This window comes from Phascolarctos cinereus, unplaced genomic scaffold, assembly GCF_003287225.1.
Source record: "Phascolarctos cinereus isolate Bilbo 61053 unplaced genomic scaffold, phaCin_HiC Scaffold_4;HRSCAF=312, whole genome shotgun sequence".
Taxonomy (NCBI): Eukaryota; Metazoa; Chordata; class Mammalia; order Diprotodontia; family Phascolarctidae; genus Phascolarctos; species Phascolarctos cinereus.
Window position 1 is genome coordinate 129,252,520 of NW_027555847.1, and position 19,242 is coordinate 129,271,761.

The 19,242-nt window shown below is 39.8% G+C and overlaps 1 protein-coding gene across 2 annotated transcripts in view; it reads right to left on the reverse strand.

Moving 5' to 3' along the window:
• The window catches only part of CRAMP1 (cramped chromatin regulator 1), a 113,872-nt gene that overhangs the window by 20,706 nt on the left and 73,924 nt on the right, over positions 1 to 19,242 (reverse strand). For both annotated transcript variants that reach the window (XM_021006624.2, XM_021006623.2), the window contains exons 7-13: positions 14,247 to 14,332; positions 13,485 to 13,608; positions 12,112 to 12,193; positions 10,082 to 11,341; positions 5,696 to 5,873; positions 3,057 to 3,238; positions 2,752 to 2,826 (exon numbers count right to left, since the gene is read on the reverse strand). In XM_021006624.2, coding sequence (XP_020862283.1) covers positions 2,752 to 2,826; positions 3,057 to 3,238; positions 5,696 to 5,873; positions 10,082 to 11,341; positions 12,112 to 12,193; positions 13,485 to 13,608; positions 14,247 to 14,332 — 1,987 coding nt within the window. The remainder of the gene's footprint in view (positions 1 to 2,751; positions 2,827 to 3,056; positions 3,239 to 5,695; positions 5,874 to 10,081; positions 11,342 to 12,111; positions 12,194 to 13,484; positions 13,609 to 14,246; positions 14,333 to 19,242) is intronic.

Consider the following 19,242-nt stretch of genomic DNA (forward strand, 5'->3'; position numbering starts at 1 on the left):
CTGAAGAGAAACTAAATTGGAACATTCTGAATATGCAGTGTGTTCTTCTCCCATGCAGACCCTGCCCTGAAATCTCACCCTGGCACCAGAGCAACATGACCATGACCCTGACTGACTGTAAGAGCCAGGTCTGAGGAGTCTAAGCTCTGGCAGGTTCTATTTTTCATTTTGTCTTTATGTCCCCAGTGCTTAGAATGATGTCTTTCAAACAGTAGGCGCTTAACAAATACTTACTGAATGGAACTATATTTACTTTTTTTTTTTCCAGTTTGCTGTTTGGTGAGGCGGTTGGGGTTAAGTGACTTGCCCAGGGTCACACAGCTAGTACGTGTTAACTATCTGATGTTGGATTTGAACTCAGGTCCTCTTTATATGTACTTTTCCTTTTCCTTCAATGATCAATCAATAACATTTATTAAGTGTATACTGTGTGCCAGACACTGCTAATTGCTGGGGATACAAAAAGAGACAAATGACAGTCCCTGGCCTCATGGAGCTCATTATCTAATAATACGGGAGATAAATAAAAACAAGCTTTATCTGAGGTAAATAGAAAATAATTAACAGAGGGAAGGCACTAGAATTAAGAAGGATTGGAAAAAGCTTGCTGTAAAAGGTGGAATGATGGGGAAGAGTACTGGGGTATGGGGAACAACGAGAGAAAATACCCAGAGCCAAGAAAAGGAGTGCCTTGCTCACGAAACAGCAAAGAGCTAGCGTCCTCAGACAGAAGAGTACATCTTGGGGAGTAAGATGCAACGAGACTGGAAAGGTAAGAGAGGACTGGTTCGCCAAGGTCACTGAAAGCCAGAGGATTTTGTACTGATCCTAGAGGCAATAGGGTGCCACATGAAGTTTACTGAATAGTGGGGTGGTATGATCAAATCTGCCCTTTAAGAAAATCATTTTAGTGGCTGAATGTAGGATGGACTGGAGTGAGGAGAGACCTGGGGCAGGCAGACCCACCAACAGGCTATTGCAATAATCCAGCAATGAGGTGATACAAGCCTGCAGAGGAGGAATTGATAGGTTTTGGCAACCACTCGGATATGGGACTGAAAGACAGTGACGACTCAAGACTTAAAGATAACGAGGATGGTTCTGCCCACTAAAGTATTAGGGGGTGAGGAGAAGGGACCTTAGGGGGAAAGATAACGAGTTAGTTTTAGAAACACTGGGTTTGATACATCTACTGCACATTCAGTTTAAGATATCTGAAAGGCAGCTGGAGATGAGTGACTGGAGGTCAGCAGAGAGTTTCCAGCAGCAAAGGCAGATTTAAGAATCATCAACATAAAGATGGTGACTCAATCCACAGAAGCTGATTAGATCACCAAGTGAAATACTATAGAGGAAGAAGAGAAGAGGGCCCTGAAGGACCCCTATGGTTAGAGGGTGTGATCTGGAGGAGGATCCAGCAAAGGAGACAGAAGGCATGGTCAGGAGACCACGTAGGAAGAGAACCAGAAGAGAATAGAGTCCTGAAAACCTAGAATGAAGAGAATATCAAGGAGGAGAACATGATCAACAGTGTCAAAGGCTGCAGAGAGGGCAAGGAAGAGTGAGGATTAAGAAAAGACGGTGGGATTGGGTTTAAAAAAAAAAACACCACTCCTAACTTAGGAGAGATCAGCTGCAGTGGAATGATTGAGTCAGAAGCCAGACTAGAAGGGGTTAAGAAGAGAATAAAAGTAGAGGAAGTGGAGGCACCTGGTGTGGACAGCCTTTTCAAGGAGTTTGACTAAAAGGGTAGAAAAGACACAGGACTATAGCTGGAGGTTTTTCTGAGGATAGAGGAAACATGGGTATGTTTGGAGGCAGCAAGGGAGTCTGTAGAGAGACAGAGAATTAAAATAAGCTATAGAGTGGGGATGAAGACAACCTTCTATCGGAGGAGACCGGATGGAATGGGATCACTTGAACAAGTAGCCTTGGTAAGGAGTGAAGCCCCTTCATCCTGTGAGACGTTGGGTGAAGGACGATGGAGTGGCAAAAAGCAGCTAACAGGAGATCAGAAAGACGGGAGAAGAGGGAGCTCACAGTGAATCGCCTCAATTTTATCTGTAAAATATGAGGTAAGATTCCCAGTTGTGTCGTGGGTGGGGTTTTTCCCCCACACTTTTTGGTGAGGCAATTGGAATTAAGTGACTTGCCCAGAGTCACACAGCTAGTGAGTGAGTGTTATGTGTCTCAAGCCACCTAGGGGCCCCTTGGGGATGGGGCTTTTTTTTTTTTAAAGGTTTAAACCATGCAAGATTTAAAGAGGTATGAGAAGGTTTGGAAGAGCTGCTGCGGAAAGTGGGATAGTGAGTTGATAAAGGAAGTACAGAAGGGCAGTGGGGCAGCCGTGAGGATGCAAATGTAACATAAAAATTTGTAGTAGATACAGTCAGAACAGTCACATGATTTTCTACCCCTTCATTCAGCAATACATGTGCTGCTGCGGGGTAAAGTTCTTTCGAGTGTCCAACTGGTCCCTTGTTGACCTTCTCTTTGTGGAAGTGATCTTTGATTTTAGAGGCTGCACTTCCTAAGAAACAAGTATTTTATTTTATATATGGAGTAACATACAGTGGTAGAGAAGGGGGCAGATATTAATACCATTTTAAACACAGGGAAATTGAAGCAGAGTGAAAAGATTATTCATATTAGTTGAAACAATCAGTGATAAAACCAAGAAAAAAGTCTACCCTAAATCCTAGGACTTAATTTTTATGACCACAGACAGGTACAAAAACAAGCTCTTCTGACCTGTACCACCAATGGCTTCCTCAAGTGTCTATTTCGTAGCTTCCTCGGTTTTGGCAAGAAGAAATCCGACTGCATCTGCAAAGGAAACCATCAGGCGAGAAAGAGATGAGGCCTTTTACCTCCATGAGAAACACCACTACCCAAATATCTATTCCCTCTCTCTGTGAAAGTGAATCTTGATTTTGGAGTTTGTGCTTAATAAGAAACAAGCTCTGTACAGTATCTATGGAGTCATGTGTGAGGTCATCTCCTATGGAGACAGATCAGGTATAGTCATGTTTCAGATATGTTCTTTCTGCACTTACACTGATTGTGTCCAGATGCTGTCGGAAAGTCAATTCTGCATCCTTGCTAGGTGAAAACAGCTTTCCATGCCGGCTGTTGGGTGGCAAGGTTGTGGGGACTGCAAAAAGCCCCCCATCAGAATCACTATTTCCTGAACTAGATGGAGCAGCTACCAGAAGAGGTCTTGGAGGATTTCTCAAACCTTAAAAGAACAAAAAAATGGATGGCTTCAATTATTGTTGTTAGTAGAGAAAACAGTTCACAAGATCATCAACTCATAGTGAAAAGGGAGCTCAGAGGTCATCTAGTCTTACCACCCTCATTTTACAGATAAAGAGAACTGAAGCCGAGAATGGTAAGGTTACTTGCTAAAGGTCAGAAAGGTAGGCAAGCAAACAGCTGGGACCTTATCACAGGTCTTCTGACATCTAATCAAGTATTCTTTTGTTATGTACTGTCTTCCTTGATAATTCATTTTTTGGAAAATTATATGACAAACTATGAGAATGAATCACTTTGCAGGGAATTTCTGTATTTTGACACATATAAACAATGCATTTCTAATTTATCTCTTACTGGGGGGAAGGGAGTAAATATTTATATAGTACCTACTACATACCAAGAACAATGCTAAACATTTTACAAATACTATCTCATTTGATCCTAATAACCACTCTACAAAGTTGGTGCTGTTATTATTCCCACCTTACAGTTCAGGAAACTTAGACAAAGAGAAGTCAAGTGACTTGTCCAGGATAACACAGATCTAAGTGTCTGTCTTGAACTCAGGTATTCCTGGGGGCAGCTAGATGGTATAGTGGATAGAGCACTGGGCCTAGAATAGGGAAAGCCCAAGTTCAAATCTAGCCTAAGACAGTCACTAGTTGTGTAACCTGTTCGCCTCGGTTTCTTCAGCTGTAAGGTGCATATGATAATAGCACCTACCTTCTAGAGTTGTCATGAAGATCAAATTAGACAGAGTAAAGTGCTTCGCATACTGCCTAGTATGTAGTAGGTGTTACATAAGTGCCAGCTGTCAGTATTATCATTATGGTTCTATTTATCGTATTTGATCAAATATTCCCTTCTCTCTTTGATAAAACATAGAAATTTTCAAATTAGCTGTTCTATGTTCATTTTCAGAACAGAATATGAAATGAAACGGGACCAACGTAAAGAATATGGCTCACAGGTTATTAGAGGAAACAGAATAAAAGCTGAGAGCTATAAACCTTTATCAAACACTAGCTCTGTGGATAGGGCTAACAAAACTGGCATGTTAAAAAGTGACCATTATTCTTGATGTTTGTATATTTGTCATCTAAGAAAAGGGAAAAAGTTTGAGAGTGAAAAGAGAGAGAGGAAAAACATTACAATTATTAAGAGCCTCTTGTTGAGGCTCCTCAATACCTTAAATGTTTTTGAAGTCTTATTCAAAATACTTACAGACTACCTATTTTGTAAATGTTGAGCTCTTAGGATAACTAAGCAATAAAAACTAATAAGGTAGTTTTATACAGTTATCAGTCACTGGAAATGTGCAGTGAATGATTTTTTTTAACGCTGCTTGAATAATCTGGGAAAAAAATAATAGCAACTTTATGGGAATTATTCCCTCAATCTGTCCAGCCAGAAGTTATCATATTTCTGGTGATTTACTTGTAACACTGTTCTTTCTTATTTTATGGCAGAAGTATAACAGATTGATTTTGGAGGGTGGAGGGGGCAGCATAATATACATTTACAAGTATAACACTGGACTAACATTAAAATAATAATGAAGTAATGGTTTTGAAATTCTCGGAACATGTAATAGAAAAATAATTCAATATCAAATTTCTTAAGAATTGACAAAATATACTTTTCTTGATCATAATAAAAAATAATTTATTTTACAACCTGTTTGCATGTGGTGCTAGCCTAGGTATCATTCAAAGAAAAATATAGAGTCAGTATTCAACTTGAGTTTACAATCTAAGAAAAAGCTTACAAAAATACAATGCTTTTTCATATTAAGTTCAATGTAATAAGTCTTTTAAAAATCTACCCAACTTATTCCCATAGCTCAACTGTATAAAATGAGAGGGTTGAATTACATAACTCAGAGCTCTAAAATCTATGCTATGAGTTCTGAGTACCACCAAGCTACCTTAAAGAAGTATTTCTTGGGCTAGAAACTCATTTTCTCCTCTTCTATAAGACTGAGCTGAGGGGTGAAGCCACTTATAGTAGTCACTATAGTTCAATGTCCCTCAATGGTAATGATTTTTGTAGGTGGTAGTTAGGACTGCTGATTACAAGACACTTTGTATCTCCACCTCTGCCCGGTTTCAACTCCACAGGACAGGAAGGGTCCCCTTTGGCGTTTGTCATCCCTACTCCCTTTCCCAGCTTCCTTTTGTCTGTTGCCTTCCCCTATTAGACCGTAAACTCCTTGAGGGCAGGGACTATCCTTTTCTTATCTGTATTCACAGTGCTTGGCAGGCAAAGTGCCTGACACCTAGCAGGTGCTCAATAAATATTAAATTGAATTGAATAGAAAATGTTGACCTGGCTCTTGTAGGACACTTCTGAAGTTATCAGGGTAAGGCAAAGGCAGGCTGCCAGATTAGATGAATGGCTGCTCTGGGCTGGCTCCCCAGCCCCCTTAACATCTCACCTGAGGAGCTGGATGATGAGTTGGGAGAGAAGTTCTTATTATTTCGGAGGGTGGACTGATTTCGGGCACAGCGGGGACTCCGGGTACTGATGGTTATCACCTTTCCTGGGGGCGTTAGTGACTGCTCCTCTTGAGTGGGCTTCACTGAAGCCACAGAGACAGCATTAGATTCAGGAGTCTAGGAGGGGAGAGGAAGGATTCAGTGCACACTCAGCACAATACAACTACACCCAGTTTGAAGTAAATGGTCTGCTCCAAACATCATCAGGAAAGCTTTATTCCTCCAACAAAGATGCAGAGGATCAAGGGCATCACAGAGAGTGTCTTTAACAAAAAGAGTTTGGGTTGAAGAGAGAAAAACATTAAACCAGAAGATTTCAAGAGCTGCTTTTATATCAACATTCCCTTCCGAATCACCATACTGAGCTCTTTCAGTAGACATTAGGGAGGCTGCTTGGTTAGTACAGGACTACAAGATCCCAAAGCACAACCAACAGAAATAACAACCCATATTTCTATAGCACTCTAAGGTTTAAAAAACACTCTCTTTACACTAATCTTGTGAGGGAGTCAGGAAAAGGATCATCTCAGCTTTACAGAGGAAGAAATTGAAACTCTGAGGTAAAGTGACTTGCCCTTGGTACTACATTTTGTAAATGGTAATATGGCACAGGGGAGAGAACGCTGTCTGTGGAGGAAGAGGAGGAAGAGGTGAGTGCGGATCCTGCCTATCTGTCACCTAGCTATGTGACTTCAGGAACACTGCTTAACTTCTCTAGGCCAGAGGTTCCTAATCTTAAAGGAGGGGACTGAGACAGATGACCTTTACAACCCTTTCAACTCTAAATTTATGAGCATAAGTTACAGAGTTGGAATTTGAATCCCAATCTCCTGACTTCAAATTCTTAAGCACTTTACCACAGATACTCCTAACAAGAAAGCTTGTCACTATGCTATACTACCAAGAAAATAAAAGGCCCTCCTCCTCTAAAAGAACAAGTATGACTTCACTGCTTAACATATTTTAAAACATACTAGGTAGGACATGGTAACCTGACCTACTAAACAAAAAATGTGACAAAGGATAAAACTAGGGCAATTCGATGACTATTACATACAGATTTCAAACCAAAGAAAGGGAATGTTAAAGATTAAATAAAATGTCTAATTTTAAAGAACAATGAAAACTTTTCCTTACACTAGCAAAAATACTGGAAAACCTAGAGCCAGAAAATGTGAAATTTGTTCCAGAGTTACATATAAATAACGTCAACTTTTAAAGTTAAACTTCTAGGCCTTAGTAGATATATTCCACAGCGTCAGCCTCATGTCTAGAAATCCCCATGAAAAATGGGAGATGGAGAAAGAAAAACTACTTTTAATGAGGGCCTTTATTGGTTTAAAAATAACTGATAAGGGAAAAAAGTGTCTTTCACATTAGAAAAATTTTTTCTAGGCCTTTATATCTGTCATTATAACATCATAGTTGCTTGACCCCACAAGTTAAATGAGGTACATTTTCATGTTCCTAAATTAAGAAAGTACATATGCTTTAATTTTCCCCTAAAATTCAATTTTTTTCTCATGACTTCAAAATTTTCTTTTTTTTTTTCCTGCCCTGAATATACTCCTAACACTCTCCTAGAAGTATGAGGCCAGTGGAAAAGAAATAGATGAAAGAATAAAGGAAGGTTAATAAATGCTCTAGATGAAATGACATTATTTAAAACAGAAATTCCTAAATCTGATTTTCTAACACTCAAGATCTCTAAATGTAACCAGTCATTTACAATTTTTAAAAAATTTGAACATCTCAAATTCTGTCACAAAAGTATCCTGCTTCCCCCAAAGCTCAAAACAAAATTATTTTTCGTTTACCCTAAAACAATAAATATATGCCACTAGGCATTTTGAGGAGAGGTACCATAAAATTCAAGCAAGAATAAGGGTCAATTCCAAAGAGGTTTGAGAGAGAACTGTTTTATAAATCAAGACCACTTCCAACCTTAGAAATTTAATATTCAAATACAAGGGACCAACTTACTTTTAAAATATGACTTTCAGTTTTCTGTTTTTTTCTAAAAATGAATATACATTCTTTGGATTGTCACATAAATACATTTCACAGCCTATATCTACATGTGATGGGTTATAACTGCTTGAGATACTAATCAATATGTGGCTACAAAAAGCCAATGGCTGAGAAATGCCTGAATGGGAATTGACTGACAAAGAATTATAAGAACTGTGAGGTGTGGAAATAATTAAGAAATAAAATTACGACAGTATTCTAGTCTAAAGTCCTTGGTCATACTTGACTCAAAGACCTAATTATTCTTTCTTGAATAGAAGACTTATTTTCAAGGACGGATCTTGATTTCTTAAAACCAGGATTATTAGAGTTTCCCTTCTTTATGGCACCAAATTAAGAATGAAAATGTCTCCTGAAACCAATTAAGAGAAGGCTCTCTGTCCATCTTAGAAAACACTGAATCCTTAGAGGAGGAAGTTGTTAATCTAAAGTCCATGAACTTTTGAAAACAATCTCAGTAACAATATATCAATCTGACTGATTTCTGTTGTAATCCTATCCACTTCATTTTATGCATTTAAACACCACTGTTCTAGGGGCAGGTAGGTGAGGGAGTGGATAGAACACTGGATAAAGCACTGGCCCTGGAGTCAGGAGGACCCGAGTTCAAATCCAGCCTCAGACATATAACACTAACTGTGTGACCCTGGGCAAGTCACTTAACTCCCATTGCACCCCCCCACACACACATACACAAAACAACACTGCTCTGAGAAGGGGTCCATAAGAGTTTCACAAGCCTGCCAAAGAGGTCTAGGACACACAAAAGGTAAAGAATCCCTGCCTTAAAAATAAGTAATCAAGGGGTACTTAAGTTTTGAGAAGGAAAATTTTCTCAAAGGGTGCAGCTTCAGAAATATTAATTATTATTCTGTTTAAATAAAAACTAAACACTAAAGAATAAATAAATAAATAAAGACTCTAAATATTAACTATGTATTTTTGTTTTACTTTGCCATGAAATTTTGTTTCATGAATACTATAACACTAAGCTGGAAATCACTGAGGGAAGAAGTATGTTTGGCTTACCAGAAAGAATTCTGAATCTCTTTCCATTTTCAATGCGTGTATATTAACAAATTTCATCTATATCTATTATATTAATAAACTGCATTTATGTTAATGAAAGCACTATATTATTAAATCCTCACTGACACATTTTAGCCAAGATGCAAAGTATAGTTGGAAACTACTCCTGAATAACCAAAAACTTTTTTATTTGATTATCTAACTAATGAATTCTGATTTTTTTTTAAACTCCTGGAAATAATGTCCTAACAAGCTTTTAAAGTATGAGCTCCCCCTTTAAATTTATTTCTAAAGAAGAAGCATCTTCTTAAAGGGAAGGAAGCACATTTCATTTTGGAAAGGGATAATACAAATAATAACATAACAAATGACAGTTATGTAATACTTGAGGTACAAGACAGTAGATACTTTTCCTAAATATCTTGAGCTCAAGACTGCCTGTAGAACCCTGTCAATACTGTCACTAGCTTGGATTGCTATTAAGATGATAGTGATAGAAATCTGAAAGGCTCACTCCCAGAATAAAAATCAGTATCCTCATTCATTCAAATAAATAAAAAACTACCAACAGATACATTTCCAAAACAAGTAATATGATACATAAAAGTGCTGAGCAGTGACTCCTTGGACTGGGAGTCAACAATTCTAGACCAAGCACCATTAGTAACCCTGGCCAATAGATAGTTACTATCTCCAAACCTTGGGTTTGTCATTTTGTTTTAGTTTTTTTGGTCTATAAAAGGGAATTCTGAACTGGAAAATCACCAAGTGAAAGAGGAAACTGAGGCCTAGAGAGGACTCATAGCAAACCAGTAGCAGAGCCAAGTCTTTGGACTAAGCCCAGTGCTTTGGCCACCAAATTATGTTAACTCTGGTAATGCTTTCAGCTCCCTAGTTCAAAGGGCATATGATACAGAAGACTGGAAAACAGATTAAGTTAAAAAGTGTGGTATAAATCCAAAGTACAATTTAAGATAATGGTGCAGCTATGACAAATCGATATTTTACTGAATACCTAGTCCTTATCCTCTGATCTCAGCTTGCTCTCCTTTCATATGGAGCACACAAGGATTATGGAAGTCTGCTACATAGAAAAAATTGCTGCCCACTAAGGACAACATCATTACCTATACAGATTAACTGGAAAAAGACAGGGCTCCCAACCAAATGGAACAGAAACCACTTACACAGTTTTGCTCTGTCTTAAGAAAGTGACAGTAGCACGTAACAAGCAGAGAGAGACACACACAAACATACACGCTCACCAGTTTAGGGTTGACTTCGGTTGAAATTAGTTTTAAGAGGCAGCTAAGCAGGCGCTGCTTATGAAAGGCTGCAGATGTGGAGCCAGAGCTAGGGTCCTGCCCTGGCTCCCTTGAGCTCTGCGTCTCTGCCTCCGGCCCCAGGACAGCCAACCAGTCGTATTCTAGCTGCAGCTTGTTTGGCTTGCCCATCATGAGGTAGACTTCGGCCAGTGTAAGGCTTTCGGAGGTTTGTAGGTTCCACCCCTCCTCTCTGACCTGCTGGGCAAGCCGGCTTGGGCTCTCCTTCAGAGGCTTTGTGGCAGGCTGTCCCTGAGATGGAGATGTAAAGGAGGAGCTCGGCTTCTCCTGGAAGTCCTCAGCAGGTGCATCAGCTAACTCCTTAGTGCAAACATCTGGTTGCAATCCCAGACCTTGGCTACTCTGAGTCTCAGCTCTAGGCTGCACGCTGATGAGTGATAGTCCTTGACCTGACGCTAGGTCAGCAGTTTCTACACTGCTAGCTGGAAGAGCCTCCGGAGAGGCGGACCCACTGTGGGGAGCAGGCTCTTGCCTAGGCAATCTGTCTGTACAAAAACATTTCTCTGGGATGATAAGGTCCTGGCAGGACTTCATGTACCGAGGGAATGGATCTAGGAGAGAGAGCTCCTCTTCCAGGTCAGGGATGTGGCTGCAGGCACATGATACACTTCCCGGTATGGGTACAGAAGGTGGGTCACTGACTGGGGCATCTCTGCCCTCTGTAGAAGCTGCCACATTAGTCTTTTCCAGGTTTCCTCCTGAGTCGTGAAGCCCTGACGGCATTTTGTCAGGAGCATCTGGGCTGCTAAGGCTCAGGGCTGCCCCTTCACTAGGGCCACTTTCTGGGGAGCTCTCTCCAGAGCTCTGAGAAGCATCGGCAGGTGGATGAGACATTCTCATCAATTCTGTCATATGCTCACTCCTCCCACAGCCCTTGGCATCAGCTGCTCCCCGAGGATACTTCACCTGGCCCCGGGCTGTACCCTGACCACTCTGAATGCCTAGGATTTGGGCAGGAGGCAGCAAATGAGAGTCCTTTGTGTTCTGTTTGCATTTGCCACTTTCCTGCCAGTGCACTGTGCAGAAAGCCTTTGAGTGAACCACTCGGGCCACCCCAGGGAGGGGTGTGAGTGTACAGTTCTCCCCAGGGAAGAGGTGCAAGGTAGCCTTCTCCCTGGAAAGCTGGGCCCTGGTCTCCCCATCTCTAGAGTCCTGGAGTTGCCGTGCATCCAGTGTTTGGCGCTAAACAGACACTGTCAAGGAATTCAGCAGGGAGCACATAGCCTACTGCCCTCCCAGCCCCCCAAAACATGTCCTCATCCTTAAAATATGAAGGCTGGGATGACCTAAAACTAGACCTATATGATTCTCAACCACAGTGAATAGACCATGACTAGCTCTAAAATTCTCTACTCCTCAGGGTCAATATTACATTACACATACAAAAGACATTTTTTAATGCTAACAGTCATTTTAGTGGTATTACCATCATCCTACTGAATTTAGATTTGGCCCTCACAATGTATGTCCTGTACAGTTACTATACCATGAAATAACAACGATGGACAGTCTCTCTCTTTTTTCAGCAAACTCAAACCACCTTAAGTAGTCCCTCTGGGATCAGACAATTCACATAAACTGAGAAAGTCAGATTTCAATTACCTTCCTTTAAATGAAGAAAATGAAATGAATACTTCTGTGATATTGCCTATAGTAGATAACAGACTCCCAAAAGACAGAGCCTGACAGAAGTTCCTAGGTCCAGCAGGGTGATGAAATATGATAAAAAAAAAACAGGACTGAGTTCCAAGTTTTTATTATGGTACTAAGCAAAGACATAGTATAGCCACTGTATTCTCTCCCTCACCCCCAAAATTCACCAATATGTAAAAAAAGGCAATGCCACCAAACATCAGGTTGCATCTATATTACAAAAAGGAAACAGAATGCCTGTCCACAGTGACACATGCTACCAAATTTGGGAGGTTCTTTTCTAGTCCAAAAAAGGATACAATTCGTACTTCATGTAATGCCCATTTCTGCTTCAGAAATTCAATGAGGCTAGAAACCTTTCGATGTAGTTCTACAATCATCCTATAGAGAAATCAAACAGTAAGAGGTCAAGAGCACAAAGAAAAACTCACAGAAAAGAGTGAGAAAGAGCGACTCCTGAGCTACAGCAGAAGGGATGTCCGCTCTTCTATCTGTCATGACAGGGTGGGACTGTCAAGATCACTTACTGGGCTCAAAGGTTAGAAACCAATGAAGAATACAAAGATATGGATAAAGATTAGAAAAAGTAACACAAAGGTTAAGAAAAGTAGAATCACAATATATAGTGATTGTAACTATATAAAAAATGTACAGACAGAAGATATACTGGCAGGTAACACATCGATAAGTGATAAGTTTTGCAAGGGAACATACGAATAAATTATACATTTAAGTCTAGACAATGAACACGTAAGAGACCCAGAGATATATATAGGAGCAAAATTATGGAATATATGAAGCAATAAGAATAAACCAATGTTCACCAAATCCTGGAAAGTAGAGAGGCAGAGATTTTGTGGTGCAAAGGAAAAAAAAAATCAAGAATAATGACTTGGTTACAGTGGAGGGATTGTATATGGGTAAGTTAGTGAGTAAGGATAAAAATGGAAAAAAGGAAGGAATCAATGAAAATATTTTTTAAAAAGCAGAAGAAAACAAAAAAGGTCATAAGAAAATAAAATGCGGCAATTTTGTTAACCATTTTATTAAATTTAGTATATTCGGTTTTTTCTTTAATATTATTTTTTTCAAAAAACACACTAGATAACAGTTCATAGTTTCATAGAGAATACCCTCCTTTATGTTTCTTGAAGACTTAAGGTTAAAACAAAAAGGAACATTCTTTTAAAAAGTGAGAACAAGCTGACTAAGCCTTCGTACCCACCTCCTAAATGCCGCCGCACCTACTTCATTACTTTCTTGCCCCTTTATAGACTGACAATATTTTCACTGCTCCTATACCACCGAATGTGAAAGCAGTGGCCTGGAACAAGGTCTACAAAAGAAAACCTTACCTTCCCTCAGCTTTGAATCTCTTCCAGCACCAGTGTTCTGAACACAGTCGGTGGTTAATAAATACTTGTTGCAGCAGCTCACTATCACCTCTTAACCGAAGCTGGAGTGTAGACTGGCACCAATATTCAGAAAAGGGCAGGTAGCAGTAAAAGGTACTCACCTCTTTCTCTCATTATCACTTCAAAGTAATTCTGACCACACCTTTTAACCAAGGGACATCACAGAATGATACATGTAAAAAGCAAAAGAAATGAAGAAATGATCTTGTCCCCTAGGCCTTGGAAAGAAGAAGAGATACTGAATCAGTGTAAAGTACCTGAGGCGTGGGTTCTGGGCAAGACTCTGCACCCGAGCCCAGGCATGGTTGTTTCGTGGTTGCAATTCCACAGGAACTTTGAGAGGAAGCCTCACTGGTTTCTGATCTTCCTCATCACTGAGACCTGTGAAACATGAAGAGTAAGACCATGAAAATCCTGTAATTCGACAAACCTTGAGACACAAACCATACGATGGTGAATGAGGTCAAAGACAAGAATTCTCCACACACAACTATGCAGGTGATAGGGAGGAAGAAGAAAGGTACCTCGATAGGATCTGGGTTGACTCTCATTTGGCTGCTCAGATATTCTTAAGGGCACAGCCATATTACACCCCAGAGGGCGATGTGTTTTAAGAGAGATAGGGGGAGAAGACAGGTTGGTTTAGGGGCACCTTACAGGAAAGATCACTGATAGCAACTGACCAGGTCGGTGTTACAGGAGTTTTTAAATGAACTGGGCTGCCTTTCGGGACAAGATTCAGCAAGGAAGGGTGGCTTTTTAAGGCCAAGAAGAGCTCCTGACTTGCAAGGTCAGAATTTAAAGCAGTTTTTCAGCTGTCTTGCAAGGGAAATACAGATATCCCTAGCTAAGCAGCAATGGTCTCTTCACTCTAACTTTTCACATCAGCCCCATGACAGAACAATAAAAACACAGCTCTCTTTGAATCCACGATAACTACAGAACTGTGCCTGTGAGAGGCAGAAGTGCACAACAGTACATGCAGTAACTTAGAGAATTCGGCCTACACTTTTACATACCATCTGGATCACAGAGTTTCTTCAAGGCCCTGCACATTGGAGCTTTGATTCGAAGATTTCTCCCTTTGTAACGAACAGTTGTGGCCCTGTGTATATAAATTTTAAATGCAACATTTCAAGATACACAAATAAATTGCATGAAAAAATGATAACAAAGCAAATGCCCAAAGAACTGCCAAACAAATTATGGTATATAAGCATAATTATATCATTGAATGTTATTGAACTGCAAGAAATGATGAATAAGAAATCTAGAGCAACAGGAAAAGATTCCCATGAATTACAGCAGAGTGAAGCAGGTAGAATCAGGAAAGTAATATACTTAACAACTACAACAAAGTAAATCAAAATAACAAAAACCACTGTGAAAGCTGTGCAACCAAGCTTGGTCCCACAGAGAAGGGAAAATGTACATCTGACCCTTCCCTGAAGAGCTCAGGCAGAACACTGAATATGCTAAGACTGAGTTTATACAGTGGCCTGCTTTTCTGAATTTTTTTTGTCCTTGTTACATGGCACTGTCTCTGGGTAGGAGGAATGAATGGGAAGGGATATATTTGGAAATGAAAGTTAAATTTTAAAAAGATCAATGCAAGTTTTAAGAAATTCCTTGTTACTCTCAACAGAAAAACTAAGCAAGGCAGTACAGCATGGAAGAGTATGATGGATTTGCAGTCGAGAGGATCTGGGTTACACTGTGGGCTTTGATACATACTACTGAAGCATCATAGGGAAAGTCTCTTCAGCCTTCTGGGCCTGTTTGCTCATGTGTAAAACAAGAGGGTTAGACTAGAAAACCTATAAAGTCCCTTCCAGCTCTATATCTGGGATACTATGATTTGCAAAAAAATTCGACTTGGGATTGAATTAGTGGAAGAGGTGTTAGTCATTTCACACATCGTCAGTACCTCCAGTTGCCTCAGGCCCCTCTGGAAGACTGGAGGGCAGAGCAATCAACTCCTCCCAAAGCCTCTATTTGAAGAGGATTCCGAAGCCCATCCAACTCTTAATTTCCTACAAGCTGCACTCCTGGAATTCTACTCCACCATCACATTAGTGACCCTCAGCAGTTTGCTTTTGTGTATTGTCTTCCCCCAAGAGGCTGCAGGGACTGTCTCTTTTTCTTTTTTTCATCACCAAAGCTAAGTACAGTGCCAAAGGACAGAATATGTGCTTAATAAATGTGTACTGTATTGTAAACAAAACCTCAGATTCTAAATGATTTAATGTTTACCCTATAAGGCAGAGAATGGCTACTTATCTATCAATGACAGGTTAATTGTATCTAGAATTTGCAGTCAGCAAGAAACTGTGATGCTTGCTTGTAATCCCTGATACTCAGGAGGCTGAGGCTGGCACATCTCTTGAACTTTGAGTTCTGAGCTGCAATGGGCTAAGCTCATTGAGTGTTCACAGTAAATTGGGCATGGAGGAGGTAAGGGGAGGAGGTGTTAAATTAGGACTGCTCAAGTCGGGGCAAAATAGCTCAGTTTTGAAAGAGAGCATGTCAAAAGCTTCTGTGCCTCTCCAAAGGCCTCGTGATGGTAAATGCTATCCACACAACAAAGAAAGAACTATGGAGTTTGAATACAGATCAAAGCATACTATTTGCTACTTTTTTTTTCTTCTGTTGATTTTGTTTCCTTTTTCTGGTGGTTCCTCCTATTGGTTCTAATTCTTACTTACATCACTAATGTGAAAATGTTTCAAATAGGAATGTATATGTATAGTCTATATCAGATTCTGTGCTGTCTTGGGGATGGTGGGGAGGAGGAAGGAGGAGAAAAACTTTTAATTCAAAAGCATATGGAAGTGATTGTTGATAAATCAAAATAAATTAAGGAAAAACAAAAAAAAATGAATTTAACGTAATTTTGGTGTTAATAAAAAAAAATCAATACACTATGGAGACCAGAAGAATTCATGACCAAACAAGAGACAGAGAACATTACGAAAAGCAAAATGGATAATTTTGATTACATTAAATTGAAAAGTTTTTACACAAACAAAACCAATGCAACTAAAATTAGAAGGAAGGTAGAAAATGGGGAAAGAATTTTTACAACCAGTCTCTCTGAGAAGGGCCTCATTTCTAAAATATATAGAGAACTAAGTCAAATTTATAAGAATACAAGTCATTCCCCAATTGATAAATGGTCAAAGGATATGAACAGACAGTTCTCAGATGAAGAAATTAAAGCTATTTATAGTCATATAAAAAAATGCTCTATATCATTACTGATTAGAGAAATGCAAATCAAAACAACTCTGAGGTATCACATCACGCCTATCAGATTGGCCAACATGACAAAACAGGAAAATGATAAATGTTAGAGAGGATGTGGGAAAACTGGAACACTAATGCATTGTTGGTGGAGTTGTGAAATGATCCAACCATTCTGGAGAGCAATTTGGAACTATGCCCAAAGGGCTATAAAAATGTGCATACCCTTTGACCCAGCAATAGCACTTCTAGGGCTATATCCCAAAGAGATCATACAAATGGGAAAAGGACCCACATGTACAAAAATATTCATAGCAGCTCTTTCTGTGGTGACAAAGAGTTGGAAATTGAGAGGATGCCCATCAGCTGGGGAATGGCTGAGCAAGTTGTGGTATATGAATGTAATGCAATACTACTGTGCTACAAGAAATGATGAACAGACTGACTTTACAAAAACCTGGAAAGACTTGCACGGTCTGATGCTGAGTGAAATGAGCAGAACCAAGAGAACGTTATACACAATAACAGCCACGTTGTGCGATGACTAATATTTATAAACTTAACCTTTCCCAGCAATAGAAGGATCTAAGACATCTCCAGAGGCCCCGTGATGGAAAATGCTATCCACATCCAAAGAAAGAACTATGGAAGCTGAATCGTTATCATTTTTTTTCTCTTCTGTTGAGTTTTGTTTCCTCTTTTTGATGGTTCTTCCTATTGGTCTTAATTTTTACTTACAATACCACTAATGTGAAAATATGTTTAATAGGAATGTAAATGTATAGCCTATATCAGATTGTGCGCCATCTTGGGGAGGGTGGTGTGGAGGAAGGGGGAGAAAAATTTTAAACTCAAAAGCATATGGAAGTGATTATTAATAAATCAAAATAAATTAATAAAATTTTTTGAAAATTTAAAGAAAAGCAATACAACATGCTGACATTTTAAAAAAAAAAAGGCTTCTGTGCCCATCAATAGTAGGCCAGGCCTGTAAGTAGCCCCTGCACTTTCAGCTCAGGCAAAGACAGGAAGAGTTGGACTCCATCCCCCACCTCAAATTTTGTACTCAGAAAGGGAACATTTTTCTCCCAAGTGAAATGCCAGGTTGTGACGGCATTCCATCACCCATTGTGAAGCATAAGGTTTGAGATACCCAATGGCAGGGCTGGAATAAGCAGAAGAATATGCACAAACCTAATGGAATCAAAAGAAAACTGCCTCAGTCATATAAAATATAAAGCAGTGATGTTATGGTACTCCTAAAATTAGAAGAAAAAAAGCTGAGGAACTTCTTTTAAATTCTAACCCATGATTCTAAGCCAGCATCTGTCTAAAAGGTTCAAGCTTTCAAGACAGTGAGGGATCGAGTGTTACCTAAAATCTTCAGTGACTGCATCTGCAAGGCAAATCAGGAAGCAAGTTCCCTAGAGACCTCCCATAATAACCTGGACATGTTATCGTTTGAAAAAACAATCTCTGAGGTCCTGAGGAGAAAAATGTAGTCACCACAGTCCAATACAATCAATTAGCACCTAAATTAACCAACAGATCATTACAGAACATTTATTATATTAAAAGTACAGTTCTAAATAGTCTGGAGTATATAATCATTAAGTACTTAGTCCTTAAAGAATTTAAAATGCAGTTGGAGAGGGGCAGCTAGGTGGTGCAGTAAATAGAGCTCCAGCCTTGGAGTCAGGAGGACCTGAGTTCAAATCTGGCCTCAGACAGTTGACATTTACTAGCTGTGTGACCTTGGGCAAGCCACTTAACCCTGACCACCTCACAACATCCTCCCTCAAAAAAAATGCAGCTGGAGAGGAATACACACAACTTAAAAAGAAGTCATATTTTTTGTTCAAGTCATTTCAGTTGTGTCCCCATTTGGGATTTTCTTGGCAGAGAAACTGCAGTGGTTTGCCATTTCCTCCTCCAGCTCATTTGACAGATGAGGAAACTGAGGCAAACAGGGTTAAGTGACTTGCCCAGGGTCACACAGCTATTAAGCGTCTGAGGCCAGATTTGAATTGAGAAAGAGAGGTCTTCCTGACTCCAGGTCCAGCATTCTATCCACTGCACCCCTAGCAGCCCCTTATATTATTAATTCTAAGCATCAAATGCATGATTCAATAAATCAACAAGTACTCCCTGAGTACCAATTATGTACCTGATGTTGTGCTACATTGTAGAGAAGGAAGACAATAGGCAGATATACAGGAAATAGATACAAGATAGTCTGTTGGAGGGAAGGTGCTATCAGGGTAAGCTATTAGGAAGAGTTTCACATAGAGGGCGGCACTTCAGCAGAGTTTTGAAGGAAGACAAAGATTCTAAGAGAAAAGAGGCGAAGAGGGACTGTATCCCATGTACCAGGGAAAGACAAGGTAAAGATACTGCAAAGGATAGCAGTGCTCAATTCAGTGCTATAAAACAGGCTGTAAAAGCAGAATGGAGCCAGGCTGTGAGGGTTTAAAAGGCTAAGCAGAAGTGTGTATTTGATCCTAAGGTAATGGTGAGCAACTGGAGTTTACTGAATAAGGAAGTAAAGTGGTCAGACCCGTACTTTAGGAAATCACTTTGACAGCTACTTAGAAGATGGATTGGAATGGGAAGGAAGCTGAGGCAAGACGAACAAGAAGCTGTTGCAATAGCTTTGCAATAGCTTAAGTGACAGGTAACTAGAGTGGCAGCACTGTTAAAGACTGTAAAGATAGTGGTGCCTTGACAATAACAGGGAAGTTGGGAAGAGGGGAGGGTTTGGGCAAAGATAAT